General features: G+C 36.4%; 1 protein-coding gene across 12 annotated transcripts in view; it reads left to right on the forward strand.

Moving 5' to 3' along the window:
- exd (PBX homeobox extradenticle) overlaps positions 1-22734 on the forward strand; it is a 1150921-nt gene that overhangs the window by 263213 nt on the left and 864974 nt on the right. The window contains exon 2 of one of the 12 annotated variants that reach the window (XM_081765561.1): positions 9025-9087. The exons of the other annotated variants lie outside the window; for them this stretch is intronic. Within the exon in view, the coding sequence (XP_081621687.1) occupies positions 9025-9087 (63 nt within the window). The remainder of the gene's footprint in view (positions 1-9024; positions 9088-22734) is intronic. 12 annotated transcript variants of the gene reach the window in all.

Here is a 22734-nt window from a genome sequence, read left to right on the forward strand (position 1 = left end):
GATGAGACCAGAAAAGTTATAAGGACAGATAGAATAGGTTTAAGCGCATCTACGTGACTTTAGCAAATATTTATTCTCCATAATGGTACCACGCGGAAAACTTGGTATAGGCCTACTTTTATCTTTGCCTCCCTGTTAGCTGTTTCGTATCATATATATCGGATGGTTTCGATATTTCTTCTGATCATTAAAACAACAATGGTACCTGTGTGCGTGCAGAAATGCAAAAGCACAAGGTAACTTCCTATTTGTTTTGGAAACAACAAACCCATTTCACGTGTGCGAGAGAAATTGAGCACAGCGAGATCGGGTGTTTACTCACGGTCAGTTCGCAGCAGGAGTCCATGGTAAAAGATTTGGCTATCTCGAAAACACTTGCAAAACCTTACAAATACAAAAGACTGTGCTTCAAAGAAAGTTTAGACACAGATGTTTCAATTTTCTTTTAGCATCTTTCTTCAGCAAAAGAGTCGGTTCATTATATTCGAAAAAGGGAAGGGAGAAAGGGTGAATTTATATTTTATGGGGGGGTAACATTGTAAGTAGTATAAACAATACATACCGCTTCCGACTCGACCCTCATCCTACCTCAAGTTGTAAAGTAGAAACTACTAGAAAGGGACAGAAGTATTCAACATGACTGCGACTTGAGTTTCAGTTCACAATACTAAAACCAGTGAGCAAGTAAACAGTCTTTTGTAGGATCGTGTTTTACTTCTTGAATTTATTTTTGAACATTTCTGTGAATTCAACAACAGAACGCAGTAGAAATACGGACTAGTTTTTACTCCAACCATTACTTTCGCTGCAACCCAGGGATGCCACATTTATGATTTCGTACTAGATTTAGTGATTTTACTATTGAACTAGTGATCTAGTACGTACTTTGGGTAAATAGGCACATTCTAGTGATTTTTTTTTTGCATTTTTTTTCTGATGCAGACAAATGACAAGGAAATGGTTCTTAAAATAAAAGGAAAAAGTATATTGCAGTTCAAAACAAATGTAGAAACTTTAAATTATTTTTTTTCTCTCTGACTGAGTGAAACCCCTGCTGTGTAACGACCTTAGGTAAACAACGGCTATCTTTGGTCCGCTACCTCCTTTTGTTAGCCGACATGAGATAGGTTACTTTTTTTTCTGGAAGGAAGTGAAGAAATAATTATCCAGTACATTTACGTTTTGTCAGGCACACAGGCGCAGTCTGTACTTGTTTCCTAACGAATTTTAGCAACATAACATAAATGAAACATATGTACCAGAAAATAGAGGCAGTACAAACGGAAATTTTCATCTGTGACACATTTGATGAGAAATATAGTTAGAAGTCACGTGCAAGCACTCTAAACATGTCCTATCCTGTAATTCTATTCGTATGTTTATGTAGGTGAGACTGAGAAATCAAGAAACAATAATAATTGGTTTTCTTCCAGGGGGAAAATCTAAATGTGAAGGGGTGTTACACTGGGACTTTAATTGCGTCCTTTGTACAAGATTAACAAGTAATAGCAATTTTTTAATTTATTTTAGTTCTTGGGGAGAGGAAGATGGAAGCAAACCCTCGTAAGGACCTCTGCAAGGAAACATGAATACTATCCGCCACTGTTTGTTACATTACACAAAATAGTTTTATATATATATATATATATATATATATATATATATATTGAGTTTTAGTCTGGGTTTTCATTCTCCAGGAGAGAGGGGGGGATAGTAATACCTGACGAACATTTTCTATTCTCAGAGTGTTGCAATGGTAGCATTTCATCCATGGCCAAGCTAGTTGCATTATATGTAAGGATTAAGTTAGCCTAAAAAGCTTAAATTTCTATGGCTGTTTTACTCTGTACCCATGTTTCTCATTTTCGGTCTACGGGACTCTGTGTCCGGAAATTTTCGATGGCTTCCAAGTCGGAAAATAAGTGTATCAAAGGCATATATATTATATCTATGGTTATATGAGGCATGGATCTACAGTTTTAAAGTGGGATACCGGTAACAACTTCATGAGCTTCCACCGTAAATCGAACCAGAGTCTCCCGCGATCAAGGCGTATGTGTTAACCATACAGCCACGAGAAAATTCACATAAGCACACACACATATATATTGTTGAGTTGATTTTGACTTTACCGTCTCTTTCAGCAGCGAGGATATATGAAATGTAGACCTACTGATTAACGTGGAATCCGAACTACATGAGCTCGCGCCGGGAATTGAACCCGAGTCTTCCACGGCAAAGACGCGTACACTAGCCACGGAGTTCACACACAAACACAGAATCAGAGTCCTCACACACCAAGGGTGAGAGCTGTGCTACTGAGTCACAGCGGCCACGGGGCTAGGTCGAGTCCACTTTACGTTCATAGTTTCTTAGTACATAAATGTTACGATTATGAAATAGATTTTCCTTAATGAGCTGCATAAAAACAAAAGCTTTCGAAATGCATTAAACAATTAGCTTGATTTGCGTGTGAACTTCAAGTTATATCAGAGTGTAAATACGGATACGCACCAAAGCTCGAAAACTTAATACACTATTTCTCCTATATAGTCAGCATGTATCAAGCAGTCGTTCAGCTTTCATTTGAGAGGATGGAAATCGAAGGCCCCTGAACAACTATGTTACTAATGTGCGGAATGTATTTATCTTACAGTGAACTGCTTTGATGCCAAGTGGCCTAACTCCAAAATTGAAATTTTCCAGGAGTGAAAGTTGAAGTTCAATATCTCATGAACAATCCATATTTCTTTTATGTTGGGAACCAAAACCATAATTACTGTATGTAGTTCATTGTTTTATAACTTAGTGTTTACAAAAATCCTTTTAAAAAATACCTATTCATAGAAGTGAATGGTACTTATCTGTACTACTTCTTGGCATCCAAGCAGTCCATTTATTGTAATACTAGCCTAATATACCCATTCTTCGCATGGGGGCTGTATTTGGAAGTCAACACCTGTGGAAGTATCACCATTCATTTCAGTGACCGCGAAAACTATGGATTTGACACTAGTATCAATCAATATGGGCTATTAATACATGTCTCGGTATTCCTCACCCGCTGACACCCGGCCCGCATACAGTAGTAGCTGAATTTGCAAGTCATCGCTGATGGAAGTGTCACCATTGATCTCAGCGACCGTGAAAACTATGGATTTGACACTAATGTCGATCAATTAGGATTACTTTTACTACATGTCTCGCTAAACGCCCCCCTGAGACCCCCTGGTTCCAATTTTGACAAAAACGCTTCGCCTTAGACTGGGACCTGGACCAAGGTATCCGTGACCAAAATTTGGTAACTCTCGGTCAACTTGTCTGGTCCCCAGGTCGGTCCCAGTAAGCGTCCCCCCCGAGACCCCCTGGTTCGAAATTTAAAAAAAAAAACGCTTCGTCTTGATCTGGGGCCTGGACCAAGGTACCCGTGACCAAATTTTGGGAACTCTCGGTCCACTCGTCTGGTCCCCAGGTTGCACACAGACAGACAGACAAACACACAAACAAACTTTATTTTATTTATATTAGATAAGACATACTATGTAAAATAGTCTCGTATCATAATATGTGATGTACAACAAATGTTACATTATATATTATCCGTAGCTCTTGATATGCTGCAACATATTAAAGCCTCAAAATAGTTGGGCAAGCGAATAATCCAGAAGTTACGTAACCCTATTGCGTTCATGGGAACAAAAACACAATAATTATAAGTATGCTAAATTACTATAGACTACCAACTGCTCATTCAGAGAATTTATGAAGTTCACCTTATCGCAATAGTTTTATACAAACTAGATTTAGACTACGGATAATAGTTTTATACAAACTAGATAATCAATTATTATTATTATCATTATATTTGCAGTACAACCAAATACAACGACATTAACTATTAGTTCTAATTAGCTGAATTGAGCTGAAAATTAAATCTTGATCTTTAAGGATTAACTATTAATTTTATGCGTTCTGTACCTTTCTGAAGGAATAAAAGCTGGAATTGGTTTCAAGGCTGTTTCTGAGTGAATACTTTCTTCAAAATAATATTAAAAATTATAGATTTTCGAGACATTCGAGTCGAGTCGAGATTTTTAAGAGCCGTCTCGACTCGAAAATTCGAGTCGAGAAATACGTTTGTCTCGACTCGTCTCAAATTTTACAAAGTGTGTCTCGACTCGAATTCGAGACGAGTCGAGTCGAGATTCGAGACATGTCTCGACTCGAGCGCATCCCTAACTTTGCACACACATCCCGGTAATACCGGTGCCGATAAGTAGTTTGAAAGTGAAGGAGAGAACATGAGTCCAGCAATAAACATGGTATCTCATTGCCTTGCTGTACTTACGGCGAAGGAAGAGGAAACAAAGCAATACTAGAAAGATTTGGATCCACTTATTGTTGGCAGTGCGTCATGTGGAAGGTTCGTTTTATACATTATATGAAAAGCTGCGGAAATATGATTGGAACTTTTTAAAATTACTTTCGCATGTCTAAACAAACGTTCGATTTCTTAGTAATCATATTCATATTCATAAAAAGAAGGTTATTTGCTCTTTGTGTGTGTGTGGTTGTGTGCGCACGAGGTATATGGCCTTCTTTGGGTTTCTTTCTCTTTTTTTTTTTTCACATTTGTTGCTATAATTTTAACATCTCTTTAAATTGCTCAAAACTGAAACAGACTGAGATCACAGCATTTAAAATAATAATAATAATAATAATAATAATAATAATATAATAATAATAATAAGGCCCGGATTTTGTTGACCTAAAATTTTCTAAAAAAAAAAAAAAAGTGACCTATAAAATGACACAAAAATTCCTGTAAAATGACCCTAAAATGCACAAAAGTTGACCTTAAAACTTGCAGTTCTTTTAAAATGTTTATTTCGTTAAAACATTGATATTTTTTGAATATCTATTGAATTTTAATTACCATTTCTCACTCATTTTCAAAAGTTTTGTTTCAGTTGCAATCCATTGATCATTTGTGTCTTTGGTTTTGAAAAAAAAAAACAATAATATTAAACTTTGACCAATTTCGTAAATAGCTAAGCATTTCATATTTGAATTACAGATATATATGCCTATATCCAGTTAAGCAACATATAAACATTTTATAAGCTGTGATACAACAAACTAACTCAGGAATTTTGTAATCGTCACACAATTTAGCTCATACCTTATTCAGCATTGAGTAGATAACTGTAAACATTTTTACGATTTAATTGAATTAGCAGGCTTAATTATATATGGAGCAGCATCTGTTACAAAAAGACATAGTCATGTTGGACACCTTCAGGCCAAAGTAGGAATTTATCGAAAAGTCTACATATTGTAAAATAGTTGACAGATTCCAACACTTCACCAGTTAGCAAAAATATTTTGCTAGGTTCGTCGGCTTTTATTGCCCCAATAATATTGAGTATATAACGTTCCTCCACATCACTAGTCTGTCTATAGAAACAAAAATTTTCTGAGTCCAAAGTTCCTCTCTTATTTTTCTTATTGTGTCCTCGTTACACTTTGGCATGTAATTTTTCCTAACATTCGTTTCGTCTGGAATGGAACGACCTGTATGACGTTTCATGAAACCCAGCAATTTAACATAAACCGGTTTGGTTTTTCGCCGAAACGGTTCCGGTTTTCTCAAAGAACTGGTTCGGTGTTTCGCCAAAACTGGTTTCGGTTTTCTCCAAAACCGGTTCGGTTTTCTCCGTTATAGTTGAGTGATAAGTATGTAATTGTTGAGTAATAAGTGAACAACGAAACACTATTCTGGTCAGAACTAGTTTTGGATAAATTAAACCGGCTTTGAAGAAAACCAATTTCGGTGGAAACAACGGATTTCGGCGAAAAACAGCCTTTTTTAAAAATTTTCAAAAACCGATTTCGGTTTTCCTAATAACCGGAAACCAAAAAGCGGTTTCTGTGCCCACCACTAGTCGTAAGTAAAAAAAAAAAAAAAAAAAAAAGACTGCTATACAGGGTGGCCCATTTTAATCTTTCCACGGAAATAACTCAAATAGGAAATGCCATGGGGCATAGCTGATGGTGTTATCGCGGTGCCCTGCAGAGCCGCCTTTCATGGGAGCCCAGAGCCTAATTTTAAAATTTTAAATGGAAACATAGGGTGTGATATCTCGTTCGATAGATCTCCAAACACTTAACAGCGGTGTGGCAAAAGATTTTTCCTATCTGACACAGTTTTCAAAATGGCAGCCAAGATACGGTGCCTGTATCAGGTAAAACATCCACTACCACTAATATGAAAACGGTTGGAGATAATGAACGGAACAAAAAGTGAAACTGGAAAGTGGCATGGGGAACGTCCAATGTTGTCGCGTTGTTCGCCCTTCATGGGGGCTCAGGGCCCAGCTTTAAAATTTTAAATGGAAATATGGGGCGAGTGATACCTCGTTCCGATTAATCTTTAAAAACTAAATAAGCGTCGTGGCGAAAGATTCTTCATATGGGTCACAGTTTTCAAAATGGTCGCTATGACATGGCGCTTGTGTCAAATAAAACTTCCAGTACCACTGATATGAGGATGGTTGAACATAAATGAACCGAACAAAAACTCAAATAGGAAATGCCATGAGGCACATCGAATGGTATTGTCGCGATGATTCACATGGTCGCCCTTCATGAGGGTCCAAGGCCCAACTTCAAAATTTTAAATGGAAACGTTGGGCGAGTGATACCTCGTTCAATAAATCTATAGAAACTAAAGAGCACTTTCTAAAAAGATTGTTCATATGGGTCACCGTTTTCAAAATAACCTCCAAGACATGATACCTATATCAGATAAAACATCTTTTCGACGAGAGTTTTTGACGTAACATTTTTTTTTACGAAGTATTAGTATATTGTTATTTAATAACTCAAACTACACTCTTTTATTTTCATTCTTTAACAGTGAATATTTCAAGCAAACGGCCGTAGCAATGCAGAAGGTACCATCCCAATATTCATTTAGTGGAACAGAGAGTGGACAAGGACAATCTGAGTTTTGGGTTTAATGTTCCGTTCAGCAACGAGGCTATATGAGAATCTGAGTTATAACAATATGAGGTTTACTGAGATTTTGTCCTTAGTTACATATCCGATTAACTTTCAGCTGTAATTTAAGTTGTGATCCTCAGTAACGAAGCGGTACATACCGATGGAGATGCCTCCCAAACATCTTGCACGCATTGCGTTATATTCTCAGGGGCGGGCAAAATGCTTCTCACTTTCTTTGTGTCAATCGGACACAAATCATCACATTTCCCCCCAAAAAACACATTCCAAGTCGGATTATTGGGGGGACAATCCCCTCCAGTTCCAACATTGGAGAGGACATGTCCCCCTCATCCCCCGGGATTTGCGCCAGTGATAAGAAGAAAGATTACAAATCCTTTCTTGGAAGGTGGGTAACCAATGGCTTTTGGTGAAAGATTTCATCAAGCCCGCCTCTGATATGAGTGCATGCCTTATCTAATTATAGTTAAAAAAAAAAAAAAACATATTATTGATCAGGGTTAGGGATGCGCACGAGACGAGTCGAGACAGGATTTTCCTGACAAAATTCGAGTCGAGACACGGCTCTTCCAATAGAGAAATATACATTTTTCGAGTTGAGACATCACTTTTACGGAACATTTTCGAGTCGAGACAGCCACAAATCTTGTCTCGTGCGCATCCCTAATCAGGGTTGGCAAAACCATTGTTTTTACTTAAAAAACTTTTATGGGGTTTAAACTTTTTTTGTTTAAATAATTTGCCTCTATGTATTTATAACATATACGGGCAGAAATAATTGTTTCGCCTTGGTGTTATATGCAACAACCGGGTTATGCGGGAAGGGGTCATATAAGCTTAAAGCAGGATCCAAACCGCTCCAAAACTTACACCCGAGAGAAATTGTCATCCATTTGGACTCGAAACCGGGATTAATTGGCCACAAATGCGATACGTCTGCCGACTCACTCACGAAAGACTCCTGACAAAAATACGTTGTACTATTCTTTTCATGCTTGTTAATATAATTGTTAACAGTCGTTTCAGAAGGACAAAAAGATAAACACTTATACAAGTGAAACCATTACACAGAATTACATATGGACAGTTTCAAATTACTGCAGAGTACAGAAGAACTAATTTAGTCCAAGTTAGTTCACTGCGACTTTTATTCGTCCAAGTGAAAGAAATACAACGTTGCATATCAGTAAGAAACGTGAATAAAGATACGAATTATGAGAATCCACTTTGGCTCTGGCCCATTTATACATAAATAGATACCAAAGACAGTTCTGATTGCAATAAATGCCTCTCGTGGCGTGTATGTGATCCCCGTGCCTAAAACAAAGTACGGCATTTCGATGTATGTTATCAATAGTAAATAGGGATGCGCACGAGACAAGATTTGAGGCTGTCTCGTCTCGAAAATATGCTGTAAAAGTGATGTCTCGACTCGAAAAATGTATATTTCTCTATTGTAAGGGCTGTGACTCGACTCGAATTTTGTCAGGAAAATTCTGTCTCGACTCGTCTCGTGCGCATCCCTAATAGTAAACATTAAAACGAAACAATATTTAGGATTTTTCTTTGATTGCAATTGCCTAACAATGATAAACTATTAAAAAATCATAAAAGAAACATTAACTTATAAAAAAAATGGTTTTTGTAACATAATCTTTGAGTAATGAATGTAATTTAGGTCTGAATATAATATGAATAATATACGGCAGTGAAACGTGATAACCCAGAAATGTGCGTTGATCAAGATTTTACGAACACACACTTTTACGAGTATTTTCAGTTTTTTTTTGTTTTGTTTGTTTAGACCATATATATATATATATATATATATATATATATATATATATATATATATATATATATATATATATATATATATATATATATATATATATATATATATATATATATATATATATGCTTTTATTGATGCAATTATTATGCATGCTTTCATATATAAGTTTTTTTGATGTCATAACTTTAGTTTTCTTTCTCTTTCAGGTAAGTGTACATCTCGAAGAGACTTACAAGTGAGTTTTTGTGCTGAAAGACTGTCTTTCATAAGTAAGTATTTTATTTGTTAGTATGCACTTAATGAAAGAATACTTACCGTTTTCCCTTTTTACTAATGAATTAGTCACGATATTTTCATTTTGAAAAAGAATAATGTTTGGATAGTCTGTGCTGCGAAATGACTCTCCTCCTCTCCTTGATAAAAAAAAAAAAAAAAAAGAGCGTAAAATATATTATTTCGTTTTTTAAGCCAAGTATTATCCTGCTGTTAAATTTCTCAAGGAACTAAAAGTAGTGTAAATAATTCGGGAAATGAGGAGCACCTCGAAAACTGCCTGTTCTACCATTTGTGTTGTATATATTTATATATAATATAAACTTCCAAATGCAAGTGTTGTTTGGGTTAATTATTGGCTAAGCAATCTGTATTTTTCAACTATTATAAACTTAATCTCTTTTGCTGCATACAATAGTTCAGCATGAATGGTTACCATTATCATATCATTTGTAAAGGTATTCCGGCACTGGATAAACGGTAGGTCTACGTAGAACAACGAAAGTGGAAAGCGAGGGAACTTTCCTCAGACTAAATGTTTTGAATCCAATAAGTGACACAAACCACACGCGTCATCGTCTTGCACAACATACAAAAAAAGTATGTTCAACATACGAACATTAATGTTTGTGTGCAATGTTTGACCTTAAGTATTTATACATTTCATTTCCTACACAAAACTGACCCCCAGAATCCATCCCCCAGCGTAGTCCCTGGGTACCAGTGCTTAGTGCGAATTATCGATATTTGTAAAGGAAATTATGTATTTTCTGCTACCAGGACAGGAACCACATTTTGATAGTTTAGCATATGTCCCACAAAAATGCCAACTCAGGAACAGAAAAAAAATCCCCGTGGACTGATTTGCTTTGGTTGCTCTTTATGTCCCAAGAATATCATCCCAAACGTAATCAGTGGAATATTTACAGGTTTTCGGCTGAGACCCATTCAAATTGGATGATTATATAATATATATATATATATATATATATATATATATAGTTCTATATTTTATCAATAATAAATTACATTTACTAATAAAGACAGAATTTCATAAACATTCAATAAGTATACATTTACATGGGTCAATTCATATACGAAATTGCATAATAGTAATGTAGTAGTATATACACCTATATTTAGGATATTTATAATAATATACATGCTCAAAAGAAAAAGGAAATCAATTTAGTTAATCAAAATATATACAAAATTATACAAAATATATACATACAAAATATATATACAAAATATATATAAAATAAACTTGTCCGAGTGAAGGCCGTCTCAAACTAATTTTCTGGATCCGCCACTGTTCATAATTTGTTTTCCATGATATTGGTATATTTTGGTCCCTGTGCCAATGACGTTTAGCGCTTCACCAGTTCACTAGACTGCTTCTTTGACAATGGAGAAGCGAATAGCTTTTTTTCTTGTTGGGAAAGTCATTCAGATTAGTTCTCAAAGATATTGACAGAAATGTCATCGTCGCATTTGTCCAACAAATGTGAGAGAGTGCACGTAGCCACGGTAATACATGTTGCTTAATGTCAGTAAAGTGGTTTCAAAAGGAAAGAAAAAGCAAAGTGCTAGCTCGAAACGCATATTAAATTAATTAATTACAAAGGATGATCTTGGAAAAATGAGAGGACTTGTGGGTGGACCTCTTTCTCCTTTTCGGTTCTTTTGTATGATGGTTGAGAGAGAGTTCCCACCCTGTTTCTTTCTAAAATACTCTCCGATATTCCCTGCTGCCACCTACCGGAATGCTTGATAGTACCTTCTTAATATGAACTATGAAACAGAAGGGATGGTTGATGTAGCGCTGACTACCGGATGGTGACGAACGTACGAGTTTCTGAAGTTAAATTATTTGTACGGAAAAATTGGGAACAATCGATTCAATCGACCGGCCTACTACGAATTCACATCGATCTGTTTCAAAGTTTGGAATAGTGCTGTTAAAATTCGAATAATTCATTATACGAATATCCGAATAATGTATTCTCTGAATATCCGAATAACGACGGAAAAACTATTCGAGTAACGAAGTTTGGAATAATTATTCGAGTAATTTTAACAGCACTGATTGTGGACCACACCAGCCCGAAAGAACTGAAAACTCAGTTGTTGTAGAGCTGGTTGGCATGTCCTCTTGTAAATTTACAAAATCTATCTAGAGAGTTCTATCTTGCTGGTGTCTTTGACTTCTGACTTTGTAGTATTCCTGTATTTGTGTGGCGTGTTTTGAAGGAAACTAAAAATGTCTTCAGTCAGGACGGCTGGCCAAGGGATTTGGATCCTGAGTGTAACAGCGGATTTTATTCTACATAGATTTTTTTACCCACTTGTTTGTTAATGCACAAAATTGTGTATTTCCGTCTTTCTAGGAATCGAAGTACAGTATAAGCAAGTATAAATGGTGTAAAGTGTCCTACGAAATGCGGATGGGACTTCACAGATTCACCTTGTGTGCAATAGAATTCAAAGTATCATGTGTGCAATAGTACATAATTGCGTACAGGTTGTTTTAAGTATAAATACGGCTTTAAATATACGTACAAAAAATGTACTAAAACCAAATTTTACCGAATAAAACCCACTAAGCTTGTTTCATTATTTCTTGAAAAAAGTTTTTACAAAGCTCATACAAATAAATACCTCATGTAGTACGTAGATACGTAGTTATCGAATAGCAGATAGCAGAGAAAGTTAAGTGTGTCGCAATATTTAGTAGAACATATACTACAGTTATCGTGATTGACAGAATGAGTTTCTTCGCTTTGTGATTACAACTTGCGTGTTACAAGTACATAGCTCTAACGCTGTTTGCCCTTACATATCTAAATTTCTTTCTTTAGTTGTATTCTTCATTGTTACTGTACAACCACTAGTCCCCTCACCTCCTTCCCCTCATGTGTAGTTCCGTCCATGTACCTTCAACCATACGTTCTTCTCCGTCTACTTCTTTTGTACGCCAGCTGTGTTGTTTTGGCTGGTCTTTATACCCTTGTGCCAGTGAATGCCAAGTCATCAGTCAGATACGCACTGGCAGTGAAGCATGGAGTGCGCGCCTAAAACATATTCACGAACGTAGCCATAAGAAGATAAGCTTTCCCATGCATCGAGTGCTGTATTAACATTTCCGAAAGATTTAGTTAAATAGTCTTTTTAACTTGCTTTAGACATTTAGGATTTGACTATAGCCATTATAGCTGTACATCTGTTTTATAAAATATTAATAAGTAGTAGAACTGTATTGAACGCTTATTGTGTGTTTCAAATGACAAGCGGCATTGCCTTGAGTTGGCTTCACGCGGAGCCCAATTGGCTTTGAGCGATGTTGACAATTCGCGACAAGCAGTGCTGCACGCTGACTTATACTGCGATATATATATATTAGGGATGGCCAATTCCGGAATTTTTACTTTCCGGAATCCGGAAAGTAAAATCGGAAAATTCCGGAATTCGGAAAAATTTCGGAAAAATTCCGGAATTCGGAAAAATCCGGAATTCGGAAAAAATATTTTTTTCTTTTTGTAATCCTAAGAATTTTGTTCAAATGCAAACGGACAAATTTCCTTTTTGTAATCCTAAGAATGTATGATGCAAGTTAAGCTGAAACTTACATCCTAAAGTATACACTACTCAATCTTCCCATGGTTAATGAGATGTAGTCCAAAAGTACGATGTACTCCTAATATTTAATTTTTGTTTTACTGTGATATTGTCCAGAGGTAAGACATATATCACACTGAGATAAACAACTTGACATAATGAAGATGTTATCATACGTAGTTTTCCAGAAAATCGTGAGAAACGAATTTTTATGAAGTTAAAATATGCGTCGCTTGTTGCCAGTGTGATGCAATTGATAACTTTTATGCTGGAATAGTCTTATTATTATTATTATTATTATTAATCGTTTATGTACTGTAAAAGAAAAATATGAACCGTTAAGTGGTAGATTTTATCTGTTGTTTTTTGATATCTTCTAACAGTGATAACAAACTGCTTGTAAATACGCAATGATTATCAAGGACAATGGCATATTAATGTAAGGACTACTCTACAGACTAGCAATAAACAATAACAGATAAACAATAGTTGCAAAAAAAAAAAAAAAAAAGTAACTAACTTGGGCATGTCAGAATGTTCGCGAGAATATAAGGACGCATTGAGACTCTAGCAAACATACTCAAAGGGCCGTACGATGGAGGTATTAACGCTAATGTTAATGGCACTAATGAGCACTTACTTGCTCTAACGGTTAACCTCATTTTTGAGATTATTCTTAGAAGCGGGCGTGTTGGCATGCAGTTAGAAGACATATCCATTATTTAAAAAGCACACATTATCTGTGGAGTACTAATGATTTGTCGCTATCGAACACTAACGCCACTATCGAACACTAACATAGCACTAGCGACGTTTAAAGTCGAAATTGGAGTCTGACATAAGTGGCTTGTCAACTTCACGGACATTATATTTTCCTTGAATGCGAGAATTTTGCGCCCGGGAAATTTGCGCCCTACCAAAAAAATAGGAAAAAATGCGCTCGCAATATATTTGCACTGGGATGATTGCGCCCTACCGCAAAAAGAGGGGAAAATGCGCTCGCAATATATTTGCACTGGGATGATTGCGCCCTACCGCAAAAAGAGGGGAAAATGCGCCGGCTATATATTTGCACTGGGATGTTAGCGCCCTACAATTCAACTTATTTTTGTATTGTGTAAAGTAACTTCCACTCACACTTGAACTAGGCTTGCCTCTCATCGTCTCAGTGAGTTACTCCATCCGTTATAATATTCCGAACAAATAAAAAAAAATACAATTTTAGTTCACTAAAGGGCAATCCATACAAATACAATTTTTCATTATACTACAAAATTTACAATAAAAGTATAAATGACTGATATATAATTATTTATTAATATAATCAAAGAGTATAATTTAATTTACAAAAGGCTGTTTGGCTCTACCCAGATATCTCTGTTCACAGTCCTTGCGAGTTGTTTGGCTTTTTAGGACACAAAATATAGAAAAGAAAATGCAAAGTGAATGTAAAATCAGTTCAGTAATATTATCAAGAAAACTATGTACAGTGTGTTTACTTGCTGGAATTACACTTCAAACACACAATTGCGTTCAGTCGTTCTTTCAGAAAAAATGTTCCGGGGGGCACACTTAGTATTCCGGAGGGGGTCACTGCTGGTACTATTCTATTTATTATAATATTATAGACGTATTATTTTGGTCTCCTCCGAGGGGGCACTCTGAGAGCTCTGGGGAGGCCAGTGTTCCCCCAAAATCATCTCTGGAAGAAGCAGCGATTGCGTTGATCCGTTGTGTTCTTTTGGCTTATATTGAAGTTTATTCTCCCCTTATATAGCCACAATGAAAATAAATCACAAATGGCATGGTTGTGGGGGGAGGATTGTTTATGCTATAATGTCAGCCCCTCCGAGCAAATGCGTAAGCTCCAATAGGTTCTTTTATTTCGCAGGGCTCAAACTTCCCGGTGGAGGTACATCGCAGGCGCAATTTTCCCTGTTCTTGAGGTAGGGCGCAAATTTCCCAGACGCAAAATTCTCGACACCGTTCGAATGACCTCGGAAGAGTATATCTTTTTCAATACTTTTTTATATTTTTTTACTCGAGATTTCTTCATAGCTTCTTATTAAAATACTTACTAATATATCCTCATTTTATTGTCCTAACCAATCAATATGGGTATGTTGTCAGTAAAATATTTAGATTGATCGAGCCTCTGGTGTGTAACCACAGTATTTCATATCATCCCTCCATTAGAAATCTTGGCTAAACGAAACAATATATGTTGCCAATAAAATAGTTTAGAATGATTGAGCCCCTGGAAATAACCACAGTATTTCGTGACAGACCCCCCCCCCCTTCCTATTACCATATTCTAGCTACGTGCCTGACTCAGCTAATTCTCTACATTCTTTACCAAGCACACATTTTCTAAAGCGGAAAATGCTCTCTAAATACCAAAGCTCATTATTTTCAGCAGATGCACAAATTGGGTAACATTCTATCTACATGAATGTTATATATGTCGATTACTGGAAACCGCTTCTCGCTATCTATTACCATATTTACTATATAATGATTAACGTTAAAACCGGAAATGGTTGATTTGTACCGCTTCCGGTTTGAATATTACATTCATCAGGGAACTCGATTCTTAACTATTGACTCTGTACATCGTGGCCAAAATTGATGGTAATCCATCAGATAGTTCTTGAGACTGTTTGTTTCACTGACGGACAGAATGAATATATGGCTATAGAGTTTTGATAAACTAAATTCGTTAATGAGTGATGATGGAACAAATATAAGAAAGGAAACCAAGAGTAGGCCTACCACCGGAAAAATTTTCGAACACAAAATTAGCCATCAAAAACCCACATGTCCTGGGTTAGAATACCATAGATGAAAACTCTACCACTGAGTCATCAATCACCCGCTTATTAGTTTTATTAATTATTATATTAATATATTAATGAATGCCTGCTTATGTTAATTATTGAACAATTACATTGTATACTTCGTAAAGTCAAAAATTGTAAATTTGTATTTACTGTACATACAGTGAGCGCAGAAAGTGTTCGTACACCTATGTTATTGAAACGAGAATGCCTGCGAAAAAGAAACAGAAAATTTAAGAAGTGTAATAACACACACAATATGAATAATGAAAACTAAGCTTTATGAATATATCAATAAAGAACCACAAAGACAAGTTTAATGGTCAGAAAGTAAATAAATTCTGTAGAAAGTGTATAGAGTAGACGCAAAAAGAGATCGTACACCTGACGTACGAATACGAAACAAAGATACCACAACTGGGATTCACTAGTATTCACCGAAGTATACACCTCTGTATAGCATGACGAATAACAGAATGAGTTAGGTTGTGAATAGGAGTGAAAAAACTGCACGGTGGGCTGTCAAAATGGGAAGCAACCGAACAGAAACAAATGAGGAGACAAGAAAAGTAATTATTAAATTGCATGAGAAAGATAGCAAACCTTGCAGACAGGCCTCGTTCAACAGTACAAACAATAATTGCGATGTATAATGTTTCTATCACTGTGCGAAAAAAAAAAAAAAAAAAAAACTGGAAGACCAAGAGTGTTGAGTGTACAAGATAAACGTTACATTATTAGAGAAAAAAAAAAAAAAAAAAGGTTCCGAAAAGTAGTGCTGTGCAATTGGCAATGGATCTGGAAACACGCGGTGTTAAAGTATCAGCCAGTACAGTGCGGAATATTTGCAGGGTATCATGGTGAGATAGCCAGGAAAATGTTATGGGTGAACAAGACAAATCGTATAAAGATACTAAAGTTTGAAAAAGAGCATAAAGATAAGGGATCAGGCTTCTTTCTGGAATAGGGTCATATTTTCGGACGAAAGTAAATTTAATCTTATCGAATCCAATGGGAGGCGTATGGTATGGCGCAAGGTGAATACATAGATGAATCCTCAAAATCTCGTCCCTAAAGTAAGACACGGAGGAGGGTCCGTGCTCGCCTGGGGTTGTATGAGTGCCTCAGGAGTGGGTCGTCTCCACTTTATCGATGGAGTGATGATCCACAAAGTATACATTAACATATTAAAGGAAAATCTCCATACTAGTGCGCAGAAAACAATTTATTGTTCAGCAAGACAACGACTCCAAACATACAGCGGAAAATACTCGATTGTGGCTACTCTATAATACCTTGAAACAGCTTCGCACACCTCCCCAATCCCCAGACATGAACCCCATAGAACATCTATGGTCTGTTCTGGAGACAAGAATCAGAAGGCACAGCTTCTCTACCAAAGAAGGCCTAAGAAAAGCTATTCAAGAAGAATGGGACATAATCAGTCCCGAAGCTACAGAACTACGAACTACTACAGGTGAAATCAATGCCACGAAGACTACAGACAATCATTAACGCACAGGGTAATCCCACAAAATATTAAATAACGTAATATACTTTATAAGCATTAATTCAATCATAAGTGTACGGTGACTTTTTTCGTTTACAAAAAAGGAATTCTCTTTTTTCTTCTGAACAAAACAGTGATTGTCTTTGTTTGGCCTTTCTCTTGTATATAGAAATAAAATGTATAAATGTGTAGTCTTAATTCTGGTTATATATATATTTTCCACCTCCCGTTCTCATGCTAGCTGTTTCCAATATAAAGTATGCACGGTGTACGAACACTTTCTGCGTTCACTGTAGGTATGTTGACAATAAGCGAATGTTATTAGAATATTTGTTGAGATTTATTTTCCTTCACTGCCTTTCGCCTGGTTAAAAAGTAGTTTGCAGTGCTTTGGAGCAGCTGGAGGTGGAAACGCGATAATGTTTGAGACATAGCGGCGACTTTTTTGTGTGTGAAAATAAGACCTTCCTCATAAAGCAGTAAATAACTGCAGTAGCAATTGTCTACGTAAGTGATAAAGACATATCCAACTACAAGAAACTAATTCAGTATATATATTCATTATTGTGTTTCTCTTTTAACAGCTACTAGCTAGGGATGGCCAATTCCAGAATTTTTACTTTCCGGAATCTAAATTCCGGATTTTTTCCGAATGTCGGAATTTATCTGAATTCCGGAATTTTTCCGGAAGCCGGATTTTTTCCGAATGTCGGAATTTATATATCTGAATTCCGGAATTTTTCCCAAATCCGGAATTTTTCCGAATTCCGGAAAGTAAATTTTCCGATTCCGGAAAACAAAATTTCCGGAATCCGGATTCCGGAAAATTTTGGCCATCCCTATATATATATATATATATATATATATATATATATATATATATATATATATATATATATATATATATATATATATATATAAAATCGTAAGAACGAAGTATGCGAAGTTTGTAATATTGTTTTGAAATTTACTTCAAGATAGATAGATTCTTCCTTATTCGACAGAAGAAACGCAGCATGTTCTTTTTCTTTTTTCTTTTTCTTTCACGTTTCACTACCGTATTATGTGCAACTTTTATATCCTCTTTTTTCTTCTACAAGGTATTCAAAAGCACCAGGCGTCTGAATGGTGTCATAAATTATCGTAACCCAAAACAAACTCGAGCAAGGGCGCCCATGTTGTGGTTTCCGGGGGGAGGGCAAGTATAAGGGACGTTTCAAAAATAGTTTCGAATTTTGCTGTAACTAATGTAAAATTTCTATTGGATTTTCGATATTCTGAAGTACGATTTCCTCTAGGGGGCGAGCGCCCCATCTTGCCCCCCCCTTGATGGGCACCCTTAAACTCGAGTATATCAAGTTGCTTAGGAATCAGACGGATTGCTTTTGTGATATCTACACCAAGCCCAAGAGTGTTACTTATGAAAACTGATAAGGAAACAAAGGAACTAGTTGTGTAGGAACGTAACTTCTCTTCTAGCATAAACAGAATTCTGGGTTGCAGAACAGTGTCTGGGTTGCTTTCTTTCGTGGTAGTTCGTTTGTTGTCCAAAATTATAGTTGACAATGTTTTTAAGCAAACAGAGTACAAGTGCGGAGTTTTCTTTTTCTTTTTTTTTTAAAGGTGCTACGAAGTCAAGCTCGAAGAATAATTTTTTGTGTTTACATTTTTTGTTTAGCCCATGATAAAAAATTTACAGGACTCAGATTCAGACAATGGCGAAATATTAACTGACAGAGACGATAGTTAAAGTAGTGTTGAAGACGAGTGTTTAGCATATCCACTGGAAAAGTTAACAGGTAATTAATTTAGTTGCTGTATATACTGCTAGGATGCACAGTGAAAATTCGTGAGTTTCCTGGAATAGTATGTTTACATTGTGAATAATGTTGCCAATGTATGTCATAATCTCAACTGGAGGAAGAGCGAGAAGGAAAAGGGAAGTCCGCAATCCGGCAACACCATGCGGAATATCGCGCACCTGGCCCGTGATGCTTTACATGTGAAACACAGTACAAACTTTGTCCTGGCAGATCGTATTGCATTGTATTATTGACTGTTACGTCTAAAAGCAGTGACGATAAATGAATTACAATGAAATGAGTGGTAAAAGTACAATTCGTAAAACTAATGCTTTGAGCGGGATTAGAATAATTAACCCTTTTAAATTTTGGGGTTTTTGAGGCATTTTGTAGACTCACTCAATTAGCTATTGCGTCATGTCTATTTATTGTAGGATCATGGTTCATACCTAGTTTTGTTCGGAATAAATCAATATTTCCAACTGCGTCAGTCAAATTAATCTGTTATGCATTTAAGGCGGGAAATTTTCGCCCAAATTGGGAAAAAGATATTTAAAAATCCCCGTTTATAGCTAATTTCTCTCCTAAGATTAGTGCTCTCAAACGGGTCGGGTTGACCCTACTGGACCCGTGACCCGACCCGACCCGAGTCGGGTCGGGTCGGGTTGTCGGGTCGGGTTATTCGGGTCGGGTCAATCGGGTCGGGTTATCGGGTCGGGTCAGTCGGGTCAGTTCACTTTGGTCAACTAAGTTTAGGTTGAGCTTAAACTCGGCTGGAGTCGAAAACTGCTGTTTTACAATACCTGCGTAATTAAACATAGCAATTTTCAATTGATTTTATAGAAGCCATAAATGTATTTTGAACACTTGCAGCTAGTGTTTTTATGGTAAATGCTTATTTTTGTACTTGTGTGTACTTTAATTTTTAAATGTGGAAGATTGATTTTACCAACCGACTGTAATATTAATATCTACGCCAATATGGAGTCTGGATTTAGAACAAAACTAGAAGTTGTTTAAGCAAGGCCAAAAGCAGGGACGGCGGCAGGAACGCTTGATGGGGTGGGCGGAAAGAGGCGGACCTAGTTCCTGGGTGGGCGGACAATGAAAATGAGAACTGGGCAATGTAAACATTTTTTCACAATAATTAAGTTTCAATTTTTATAGTCTTTAGTTAGCTAAGGCTCAGACCGAAATCGGGGAGAAACAAGGATGTGGAAAACAGCTGTCTTGGCCTTATAGAAGGTACAATTCCGGCATTCGCCTGGTGGGACTGGAGAAATGCAGGACTTAGGATGGGCTATAGGCTCGACCTACAGAATTCCGCGTGGCAGACACACAACCTCTACTTCCAGTTTTTTTTTTTTTTTTTTTTTTTTTTTTTTTTTTTTTTTTTTTTTTAAGCAATAATAACGGTGTGTACTGTGTAGTCGATGAAGTTCAAGATAGCTTTAACTCCTCTCCCTCCAAGAATGTACACTCATGTCCAAAATGATTGTCGCATATCTATAACTGCCTTCTTGTAAGAATATAATTTGATAATGCTTTTGGAGGGTACTTTTAATACTGATACTATGTGTATAATCCGGTAATGTATATTTGTGGTGAATTTCATAGGAAAAGAATTATAAATACGAAAATTAAAATGAGTAAAACAAAATGTCGCTAAATGGACAAGAAAGTTTTATTTTTGTTTTATTGTTGTTATTTGCTGCTCTTTTCACATGAAATTTGCCACATACTTGTCTTTGCTAATTATACACATATTAACGTTATAAGAAATACCGGGCGAATTCGTTATCAAATTATATTCTTACAACAACATATTTATAGACATGCGACAATAATTTTGGACATGAGAGTACATGAATGCATAGAAATGAAAGAAGGTTCCAACAACACAGACTAACAGATAATACTCTACTTTTCGTTATTAACATAAAATACACAACAAGTAGGTAAAGTAAACCAAGGATAAAATAGGCTACTGCAAACATTTTTATCTTTGAGGGATTTATTACAAGAAAGCAAGAGACAAAAAGTATAAATCAGTATATTCAGAAGCAATACTGTCATCTTCGCTCTCTCCAGCATCTAGTTCATTTTCACTTTCTTCGTAATCGAACACTTCAAATTGAGAATCCTGGTTGTCACATGTATTTGTATTTTTGTCTTTTTCTCTATTGAAGAAGAATTATCACTAACGTCAACGGTTTGAAAATAGCGTTTCTTTGAACACAAGGAAAACACTGAGCCTGAGAAGAGATCGCTGATAAGTTTTTTCGACATATTAGCTGAACAAGCACCGAACACTGAGACTTCTGAACGCAATAGAGATCAACTCAACAATGCTGTAATAAGGGTTTTTTCAAATCTGTTTAATGCCACACGGATAAGACATGTGGTAATTGGTACATTGCTGTAAACAACTGCAAGTTGCAACCCTTTTATAAGAAGCTATCGCGCCGACACAAAGCACTATTCCCCTCCCTCTCTTTCTGAAATGAGACAATAGACAATACTGGCCACCTGTCCATTATTTAGTCGGCTTTTTAAAATATACTTTTTTTTTTCAGTGCAGTACATACACTGCGTTTCAATAGCACGATTGTGTATGTGTGTGTTAAACTTTAATTCAATTATCACGACTTTTGTCATCATTATATTACTATAAGTATCTGTCTTAAAATAATTGTTCCTTGCAGAGTTAAACAGAGTCCTAGAACCTACCTATTGCTTTTGAAGTATAGGATGTCACCTTCAGTGCCGGATTTACGTATAAGCTTGGTGGCCCCAAAAAAATTTAAAGAAAAATGGCTGTAGTCATTTCCAAATAATATGAAAAAGCAAGCAAGATAAAACGCACATACAACAACGGTGTTCTGTACTATTATGTATTAAGCTCTCATAAAGCAAGTAATAGGGCCCTGTTTTCCAAACCGCCTGTAATGGGATCTCTGTTGCCCAGCCCCGCTTATAATGGAGCCCTCGTTTCCCAACTCCGCTTGTAATGGGGATCTTGTTTCAGAGCCCCATTTGTAATCGGGACCCTGTTTTACAGCCATTACACTTAACTATTTTAATAAGACTTCACAGCATAAGTGATACAGTATCTTGTATGCGGATAGAACTCTAGTACTACCCTTTCACGTACTGTTTGGAATTCGACAAGAAATTGAGTCTGGTAACAGTGGATGCATAAGAAGACATGAAACGACAAGCTGGCGAAATAATAGTAAAATATATTGGAATTACAGCCCTAAGCGGCAATAATCTTTATATTGCGAAATTATAGATATTTCGCTGTACGTAAGTAAGTATGAGAAGTAGTGTGCAGAAGTATTTTCATAACTTTCAGAACTTGGCACTGATTTTCAAAGTGATCTATAGAGTTGAGTTGATTTTGAATTTAATGTCCCTTTCAGCAGCGAGGCTATATGAGACGGAATCTACTGATTAACGTGGAATCCGAACCACATGAGCTCTCTCCAGGAATCGAACCCGGGTCTCCCACTCCAAACGTGCGTAAGCTAACCGCTTAGCCACGGAGGAGCTCATATAGTGATCTATAGAGTGCAATAATGGATCACTAAAGGCAGGGGCGGATCCAGGGGGCGATCGCCCCCAGAATTGAATATTTTTTATTTTAAAAATAAAACCAATCCTAAGAATTTTCACCTTTGTATTATAAACGTAAAGTAAAACCTATTGACTTCGAGCGACTGCCTCTCCAAACATTCAGAATGGATCCGCCCCTGACTAAAGGAAAGGATAGGAGCACGAATCATAGTGATTTCATCCATTCGTTATAGGCATATGAGTCGTTCGTTTGTATATATTAACAGTATTTTATGTATTGTTACGTTCAGAACTGCC

The sequence above is a fragment of the Thermobia domestica genome, chromosome 7 (genome assembly GCF_964235325.1).
Source record: "Thermobia domestica chromosome 7, izTheDome1.hap1.1, whole genome shotgun sequence".
NCBI classification, from domain to species: Eukaryota; Metazoa; Arthropoda; class Insecta; order Zygentoma; family Lepismatidae; genus Thermobia; species Thermobia domestica.